At 56.0% G+C, this 9860-nt stretch overlaps 1 protein-coding gene across 1 annotated transcript in view; it reads right to left on the bottom strand.

Moving 5' to 3' along the window:
* The window catches only part of KCTD9 (potassium channel tetramerization domain containing 9), a 15677-nt gene extending 6294 nt beyond the window's left edge, over positions 1 to 9383 (bottom strand). Inside the window, exons 1-5 of the mRNA XM_069767026.1 lie at positions 9236 to 9383; positions 8612 to 8736; positions 596 to 639; positions 283 to 379; positions 119 to 177 (exon numbers count right to left, since the gene is read on the bottom strand). Of these exons, the coding sequence (XP_069623127.1) occupies positions 119 to 177; positions 283 to 379; positions 596 to 639; positions 8612 to 8736; positions 9236 to 9382 (472 nt within the window). The 5' untranslated portion in view covers position 9383. The remainder of the gene's footprint in view (positions 1 to 118; positions 178 to 282; positions 380 to 595; positions 640 to 8611; positions 8737 to 9235) is intronic.
* Positions 9384 to 9860: the final 477 nt, after the last annotated feature.

The following is a 9860-nucleotide window of genomic DNA, read 5'->3' as shown; positions in this document are numbered from 1 at the left end:
GGCCACCTCCTGCAGTGTATGGAGAGCGCTCAGATCCTCAGCCCCCTCCATACACCCACCGTGTCACATTTTAGGAAGGGGTTAAAGGACCCTCAGCCCTTTCTGCATCACCACCCACCTCTGTCACTGAACATATGGGAGAGCATGCTGTCCGGCTCCTTACTCACAAGTGTGGACCTAGAGAGAAAAGAACCAAGAAAGTGGAGTAAGGCAGAGACGTAAGGAGCTGCCGCAGTGGAGGTCCGAGCATCACCGGCCCCCCCTGCCACGCTAGACCCGCACCGTGTAGTGGTGAAATATCTCCCCCCGACGTTCAGCGTCAGCCAGTCTGTCTGACCCCCGGTCAGCGGCTCCGTGATCATCGGCTCATTCTGGTCATCTGGGAAGAGAAGGATCAAGAATGGAGATTCATGTATAACCGGGTGACGAGGGTCCAACCTCCAAGACCCCCGATGGCCCTCACTTCACCAGATCAGGCTGCCATATTGAACCCCAAGCGCCCTGATGAGGACGTCCTACTGCTGTGGATCTGTCATGGGGGACACTAGCCCTCCTCTCTTCCCTTGGGGGGGGGGGGGGTCCATGGTCCACTCACCTACGCAAGACTCCCCGTCACTCACAAACAAGACGTCGTCATCTCTAGGAAAGAGCAAAGAAAAGAGAAAATGACTCCAGGAGGAAAAACAGGATTTTTGGTTGCTTACCGTAAAATCTGTTTCTTGAAGCCTCCATTGGGGGACACAGGAACCATGGGTGTATGCTGCTGCCACTAGGAGGCTGACACTATGCAAATAAAAAAGTTAGCTCCTCCTCTGCAGTGTACACCCCACCGACTGGCATTATACTCTTCAGTTAGTGAGAAAGCAGTAGGAGATAATGAAACAAGGTTGAAAAACCATAACCACAAACTTGAGAACTGTAACGTGAGAACAGTCATAGAACAGATAACAACAGAAAACATTGGGAGGGAGCTGTGTCCCCCAATGGAGGCTTCAAGAAACAGATTTTACGGTAAGCAACCAAAAATCCTGTTTTCTTTATCGCCTCTCATTGGGGGACACAGGAACCATGGGACGTCCCAAAGCAGTCCCAAGGGCGGTAAAACAGACTTCCATCAGGTCAGAGGACTCACCACTGCCGCCTGCAGGATCCTTCTGCCTAGGCTGGCGTCCGCCGATGCGTAGGTATGGACCTTGTAAAATTTGGCGAACGTGTGGATGGAAGACCAAGTTGCCGCTTTGCAAAGCTGTAGGGCGGAAGCCCTGTGGTGCACCGCCCAGGAGGCGCCGACTGCCCGGGTAGAGTGAGCCTTAATCCCAGGAGGGGGCACTCTGTTCTTGACCCGGTAAGCCTCCAAAATTGCCGTTCTGATCCAGCGAGCAATAGTCGCTTTAGAAGCCGGCTGGCCTCTGCGCGTGCCATCAGGAATGACGAAAAATGAATCCGTCTTCCGGAAAGAGGATGTTCTATCCAGATAAATCCTCACTGCCCTGACTAGGTCCAGCTTGTTCAACGATCGCTCCAGAGGATGAGTCGGAGCTGGACAAAAGGAAGGTAGAACGATGTCCTCGTTGAGGTGGAAGGTGGAAACCACCTTAGGAAGAAAAGAAGGTGGAGGTCGGAAGACCACCTTGTCCTGGTGAATGACCAAAAACGGAGGGCGGCAAGACAGTGCCGCCAGCTCGGAAACGCGGCGAATGGACGTGATGGCCACAAGAAAGGCCACCTTCCAAGATAAAACTGATAGAGGAATCTCCCTAAGAGGTTCAAAGGGAGAAACCTTCAAAACGTCCAGTACCAGGTTTAGGTCCCATGCCTCCACAGGGGCCCTGTACGGCGGGACGGCGTGGGCTACCCCCTGAAAGAAGGTCTTAACCTGTGGCCGAGAGGCCAAGGTCTTCTGAAAGAGGATGGAAAGCGCAGAGACCTGACCCTTCAGGGAACTAAGAGCCAGGCCCGAATCCAGTCCTGCCTGAAGGAAGGCCAAAAGAGAAGGCAGGGAAAAAACCATAGGCGGCACGCGGTTGGACTCGCACCAACGGAAGTAGGCCTTCCAGGTGCGGTAGTAGATCCTGGAAGACGAAGGCTTCCGAGCCTGAATCATGGTGTGAATCACCCGGTCCGAAAGGCCGGACGCTCTTAGAACCGCGGTCTCAACAGCCACGCCGTTAAACTGAGCGACCGAGAATTCGGGTGGCAGATCGGACCCTGGGACAGCAGATCGGGCCTGTCTGGAAGGCACCAGGGAGCGTCCGCGAGAAGGTTGACGAGCTCCGCGAACCAAGCTCTCCTGGGCCAATCCGGGGCGATCAGGATGACCGGCACCCCTTCCGCTTTGATCTTCTTCAACAGTTTGGGAAGTAATGGAAGGGGTGGGAACAGATAGGGCAGCTCGAACTGTGACCAAGGAATGGCCAGAGCATCGACGCCCACTGCGAGAGGATCGCGTGACCTGGAGACGAATTGTGGAACCTTCCTGTTGATCCGAGACGCCGTGAGATCCACATCCGGAGTTCCCCATCGAAGACAAATCTGATGGAAGACCTCCGGATGCAGGGACCATTCCCCTGCCGCGAGACCCTCGCGGCTGAGGAAGTCGGCGGCCCAGTTTTCTACGCCGGGGATATGCACCGCGGATATCACCGGAACCGTTGCCTCTGCCCAAAGGAGGATCTTGGACACCTCGGCAAGGGCCAAGGAGCTCCGAGTCCCCCCCTGATGGTTGACATATGCCACAGCCGTGGCATTGTCCGTCTGGATCCGGACTGGAAGGCCCCTGAGAATCCTTTCCCAATGGCGGAGGGACAGAAAGATGGCCCGAATTTCGAGGACGTTGATCGGCAGCGCGGACTCCTGCAGCGACCAACGGCCCTGAACCGTCAGGTGGCGAAAAACCGCACCCCAGCCGATCAGGCTGGCATTCGTTGTCACCACCTGCCAGTGAACCGGAAGGAAGGACCTGCCCTGGGAGATGAGAGGAGACGTCAGCCACCAGTTGAGAGACCGCTTGACCCGAAAGGAGAGTCTGATCGGCCGATCCAGGGAGAAGACCGACCTGTCCCACTGAGACAGAATGGCTTGCTGAAGGGGTCGAGAATGGAATTGGGCGAAGGGAATCGCTTCCAAGGTAGCTACCATCCTCCCCAGAACCTTCATGGCCGATCGGAGGGAGGGAGGCCGAGGACACTGGAGCAAGAGAATGTCCCGACAAAGGGTGGATCTCTTGTCCTTGGGAAGGAAGACTCTGGACTGACGAGTGTCGAAGAGCATGCCCAGAAAGATGATGCGCTGAGAAGGAATAAGGCAGGACTTCTTCCGGTTGACCAGCCATCCGAAACGGGATAAGGTGTCGAGAACAATGGACAAGCTTTCGTGGGCCTGAGCAAAGGACGGAGCCTTGATGAGGATGTCGTCGAGGTATGGAAACAGAACCAAGCCTCTGACTCTCAAAATGGCCATCAGCGCCGCCATGATTTTCGTGAACACCCTTGGCGCGGTTGCGAGACCGAACGGCAGGGCGACGAACTGAAAATGATCTTGTTGCACTGCGAAGCGCAGGAAACGGTGATGTCCGGGAAATATTGGAACATGTAGGTAGGCGTCCTGGATATCTATAGAGCATAGAAATTCCTGAGCCTCCATGGAAGCAATTACTGAACGAAGGGATTCCATCCTGAAGTGTCTCAGGCGAACCCTCCTGTTCAACAATTTGAGGTCCAGAATGGGACGAACCTTGCCGTCTTTTTTCGGTACCACAAAGAGGTTCGAGTAGAAACCCGTGTACCGTTCCTTTTCTGGGACGGGAACGATTACCCCGGATTTGAGCAGAGAAGCGATGGCTGCGAAGAAGCCCGGAACCAAAGCGGGATCTTTTGGAGGACGAGATTGGAAGAAACGATCTCTGGGTCGGGAGGCGAACTCTATTTTGTATCCCGAAGACACAACTTCCCTGACCCATGCATCCTCTACTGCGGAAATCCAGACGTCCCTGAAACGGAGAAGACGGCCCCCCAACCTGGGAGTTGGGCTGGAGTCTTGCCGAGAGTCATGCGGAAGTGGATCTTCCAGTCCTGGGCCTGGACGATCTACCCTGGGAATAGCGAGGACGCCAGGACGGAGTGGGCCTGAAGGACACCGCCTTCTTCTCTTGACGTGCCTGTGGCCTCTGTTGCTGCTGGGAAAAGGCGTTTGACGCAGCGAAGCGACGAAAAGGCCGGAACGAGCGAAACTGCCGTCTAGGAGGAGGGCGACGAGGTTTAGCCTGGGGGAGAAGGGAACTTGTGCCCCCAGTGGCGTCCTTAATGATCTGGTCCAGCTGGGAACCAAAGAGACGAGAGCCCTGGAAGGGCAGACTAGTGAGGGACTTTTTGGAGGACAAGTCCGCCTGCCAGGCCTTGAGCCAAACGGTCCGGCGGATGGCAACGGCATTGCTGGAAGCCTGAGCCGCACAAGAGGCGACATCCAGGGAGGCGGAAACCAGGTATTCGCCAGCGTGGGAAATCTGGTTGGCAAGTTCCGCTAATTGCGCGGGAGGAGCCCCGTCCAGGATACCTCGCCGCAGATCCTTGGCCCATTTTGAGATGGATTTTGAGGCCCAAGTGGAAGCAAAGGCCGGGCATAGCGCTGCTGAAGCCGCTTCGAAGGCAGATTTTGCGAAGGATTCTATAACTCTGTCGTTAGAATCCTTCAGAGACGCTCCGCCGGACAGTGGGAGCACCGTGTTGGTGGACAGCCTGGACACAGGTGGATCCACCGAGGGAGAGACCGTCCAATTGGCGGTAAGATCTGGTGAAAAAGGATATAACACCCCCAGGCGTTTTCCCCTCTGAAAACGTCTGGTCGGATTCTCTCTCTCTCTGGCCAGGATTTCCTCGAATTCAGGATGAGGGGCAAAAAATTTTGAAGGTGGTTTGGCCCGTCTAAACGAAACCGCCTGATCTGCGGGTTCCGTAGAGGGATCCTTAATGCCACAGGTTTGGTTTATAGCCCGAATGAGGTTCTGGACCGACTCACTCATGGTGGCGATTTGGCTAGGATCCAACTCCGACATCTCCTCTGAGGGCGCATCAGATAAAGCCTCGCCTGACTCAGGGGAGGAGGAACGGTGCGACACCAACCGCGGGGGAGGGCCGTGCGGCGAGATGGAACGCGAAGAGGACTCAGACCGACGTTCCTGTCTGGACCTTTTGTGGCTAATCAAGGAGGGCTCGGGCGGCGGTTCCTGCGACCCGCTGGCCACTGCAGGGGTCTGCAGGGGTAACCGATCCAGCGCGGACACCAGGGTTTGAGACACCCGTGTTAAATCGGCCACCGATTGTGACAGAGAAGCGGCCCAGCCTGGGATGGGGGGATCACTCTCGGGCGGAACAGCCGGGGGATCCTGGGCGGTGGGAGCAATCGGGTTGCTGCAGGACTGACACAGCGGGGAGGACTGACCTGAGGGAAGTTTGCTGTTACAGGACGAACATGCAAAGTACGTGACTAAGGTAGTAGATGAAGAAGAAGTAGGGGGGCGAGAGCGGCCCCCTTTAGAGGAAGACATTTTGAGGGACCCTGAAGATGCCAGTTGGTTAGGGGACAGTGGGCAGAGGGGGGTGTCAGACTGCAGTGCAGCTACTCACGGACCCGGTCCTGGAAGATGTCCCACTTGTCCTTGGTGGAGAAATCCCCTGGTGCTGAGCTCACAGAAGATGCGGGCGAAGGAGCGTGGCGCGCTGCGTGAGGCACTGCAAGGGCTGCTGCTGTGGTGTGAAGCGATGCTCACACCAGACGAGTGTCCCACAAGGAAGGGGGCGGAGCTAGACGCAGAGGCGCCGGTGGGCAGGTCATAGTATGTCGGGCGGGAAAAAGCCCGCCCGCAGAAGCGGAAGTGACAGATCCGAAGACCGGAAGTAGGCCCCGGCCGAAGCCGGGGCCTAAATTAGGAACCGGCGGCCGGGGAACGAGCCGCGGCGCCGGTATAGAGCGCCGGAGCTATGCGCCGCGACGGGAGGCTGGCGGCACAGGCGCCGCAGCCTGCTAGGCTGCGCCGCTGAAGGGCGCCGCAGATCCACCTCCTGCGGCGCCGGAGCAATGCGCTGCAGCGATAAGCAGCGCGATAGACTGCAGGGCTGCTGCGCTGAGGACTGTGCCCAGTGAAAAACCGCCGCGCTGATAGTGCGCCGCGGAAAGGAGCGAACAGCAGCCAAAAGCTGCCAAGAAAGAAGGTGCTGGTCACGGGTGAGAGCGCTGCGGCCAGAAAAGGGCCCCGCGCTGGAGCAGAAGGCCCTTGCAGAATGGGGAAAATGCTGGAACTCCAGGAACCGATAAAATATCGACCGCGCCGCAAGGATACAGGCGATGACCGGGTAAGAGAGGGTCACCGTCTGGGAGCCCTTAACAAGAATCCCCCCCCTAACAAGGATCTGGGATGGGATAGGGGAAATACTCACCTAAAAAACATCCCACGCCGTACTAACCTTAAAGGAGGGTGAGACATCCAGGGCTGATGGACGTCCTCGTCTCCTCCAACCGACAGGCTCTGGTGGGCGAGTGGGTGGGGGACGGAGCCAGGACCGGACTTCTGAGCACGCTGGTGTGCCAGGATCTTGGTCCTGGTGAGGGATCTATGAGGATACGGGGTGGCAGTACACACCGTACTCATAGTCCGCTTGTGGGAATACAGGTGTGACTGTTCACCCTGTATCCCTCCGAGGAAAACTGAAAGAAAACGACGCACATTGAGGTAGATAAGGGTCTAATGAAAGACCCGTGTCCACCTCCTACTGACACTAAGCTAAACTGAAGAGTATAATGCCAGTCGGTGGGGTGTACACTGCAGAGGAGGAGCTAACTTTTTTATTTGCATAGTGTCAGCCTCCTAGTGGCAGCAGCATACACCCCCATGGTTCCTGTGTCCCCCAATGAGAGGCGATAAAGAAAGGAAGACGATGGTAGAATCGGGCGAGGACAGACGCCTTCACGGCATATGTGTCAGACATATCCTATAGTTGGGGGGGGGGGGGGAAGGCGTAGCGACACATCAGGAGCCCCCGATCTAGCACAGGAACGCTGGACCCCTGTACCCCAGTCAGTCGGGAGGATAAAAAATGGCCGCGCCTCCAATGGAGGTCACATATCCTAACATTACTGAAAAGAATACCCCTTTAAGGAAACAGCCGACACAGACGTCACACAGGTCTCTGAGGAGAAAATCCCTTTAATGGTTTGTTAAAACGGAACACCTGACTGTCCAGTCCTGGTGGGCCCCCTGAACCCTTTTATTTCCTCAGTAAGGACACTTTGCGGGGCCCGATCTTACGGAGGAGAGGCGGCATGGTCTGCTGTGTCCGGACGGTTGATGGTGACCGAAGCACCAGGAGGCGCCCTGAACAGTAAGAAAACACCCCGCCCCACCGCCGCCTGCTAGCGGTCAATTTTTCAGAACCTATTTTTACTACTATTATTTTTTAGACTTTTTAATATATGTTAGGTGATTATGGTTTAATTTCTTTATTATAAATGAGGATAAAACATCAGCACCGAAAACCCGATGTCCTGATCGAAAGGAGGAATCGCCTCAGATGGCGGCACGATCACTGCTGACCGAGATGATCACAGATTTGAATAAGCCAGATAGGAGGCCGCTACAGCGGAGGCTCAGCTATAACGACAGGCGGGCATACGGCCTAGGGGACGACGCCACCATGACAGGCGGGCATACGGCCTAGGGGGATGACGCCACCATGACAGGCGGGCATACGGCCTAGGGGATGACGCCACCATGACAGGCGGGCATACAGCCTAGGGGATGACGCCACCATGACAGGCGGGCATACAGCCTAGGGGATGACGCCACCATGACAGGCGGGCATACGGCCTAGGGGATGACGCCACCATGACAAGCAGGCATACAGCCTAGGGGATGACGCCACCATGACAGGCGGGCATACAGCCTAGGGGACGACGCCACCATGACAGGCGGGCATACGGCCTAGGGGACGACGCCACCATGACAGGCGGGCATACAGCCTAGGGGATGACGCCACCATGACAGGCGGGCATACAGCCTAGGGGACGACGCCACCATGACAGGCGGGCATACAGCCTAGGGGATGACGCCACCATGACAGGCGGGCATACAGCCTAGGGGATGACGCCACCATGACAGGCGGGCATACAGCCTAGGGGACGACGCCACCATGACAGGCGGGCATACAGCCTAGGGGACGACGCCACCATGACAGGCGGACATATGGCCTAGGGGATGACACCACCATGACAATGCCCACAATCAGACATCCTTATCTGACGGAGGGGGCAGAGTGAGGAAGCCCCTGTACACATTAGACCATCAGGCCAATCGCACCACAGTGCTGTGAAAACACGTCTGGCCGGTCACTAAGTGGTTAAAGGAGATTTCCAAGATCCGCAGTGTATGATTTATGGGGTACAATCCTGGGAGACCCCCCAACAGTGAGCAGAAAAAATCCCTGCAGCCCCTTCATGTCACAGCGACACCCCTCCATGTGTGGCCGTGCCCGGTACTGCAGCTCGGCCGCATCGCTCATACACTGCAGTGAGGACACCTGAAGCCCCCAATGACTCCTCATAGGTGAGACCCCCGCATTACCTGATGAGGCCGATGTCGTCGATCACTCCTCCTTTATCGTTGTAGACCCCCGTGGCGCGGATTCCTAACCTGGAGCTGGCGAGAGAGAGGACGTCGCAGATAGTGGATCCGTACAAGGCGACCACCTGCAGTGGGGAGAAACCGGGAGGAATTACGGGACCGCGGCATGGGGGGGGGGGGGGCACCACAGGACACAAGACGAGAGCGGATTTCCATATAGACTCGCGTCAGACGCCCCCAAATCCAGCTCCTCAATAAAAGGTGCCTCCCCCAGGAGATGGCAACACAAAAAATAGGAATTCCCCCCCTTCCTAAACATAAGGTTCAGGATTCACCGTCTTTACCCCGAAATGGCATCAATAAATAATAAAATACTAAATATAAAGTTACAGATCTGGAAAAGGAAAAAAAAAAAACCAACTAAATAAGAGAAGCCACAGAGACAAGATGGGAAGATAGAAGCAAGAATCAGACATGGGCTGTTCTGTGAGGAGCATCCACCTGGCGCTCGCTGTCCTGCAGGGTCTATGGGCAGCAGGATGGACATGCCCTTTAAGTGGCCCTGGTTCTCCTCCCTGTCACGTACACCCCCAGCGCATGCGCATCACCGCAGACCCCGCTCACCTTCCCGTGCCGGCCATTCCCCCTCACGAACAGGGTGACCCTCTTCATGCTCGGGGTCTCCCTCCCGACTCCGCCAGCTCCCCGGCTCACCCGGAAGACTGAAGGAGAACAACGTGACAGCGAACCGCGCCAGCCAATCACCGTCATCCTGAGAGCGGCCAGAAACCAATCAAAGCTGACCTGGGCGGGGTTATCGGTTAACCAATGGCAGGCGTCATCTGTAACTTTTCATTGTGGAACATGGAGAGCCACCTACCGGTCTTTCTGCTGACTTCCTGTCTTGTTGGCTCCGAAATCACTTAGTCGCCATGTTTGTTGTGGGCACCAAAAGTTACATTATTATGTTAATTAAGAAAACATGGCATTTTTCGTCTTAAAATAACGCCACTTTAATCAATGATAGAGTCTATGGATGGGAGTTTAGCTCTACATTCAGCCGCATGCAACAAAGTCTTGGAAAACCGATGCCAAAATGAAAGATGGCGTCTCGTAGATCAGTAAAGTACGATGCGCATGCGTCTCTTTTGCGCTTGCGCTGTTCCGTTCTCGACGTCACTTTTGAAACCGTTACCTTGCGCCGTATTCATCCGCTGTCTTTTAGTAGTACGGTTGCTGTTTGGCTCGT

This window comes from Ranitomeya imitator, chromosome 4 (genome assembly GCF_032444005.1).
Source record: "Ranitomeya imitator isolate aRanImi1 chromosome 4, aRanImi1.pri, whole genome shotgun sequence".
Lineage (NCBI taxonomy): Eukaryota > Metazoa > Chordata > Amphibia > Anura > Dendrobatidae > Ranitomeya > Ranitomeya imitator.
Note: the sequence above shows the minus strand (reverse complement) of the source record. Positions and strands in the feature narration are given on the sequence as shown.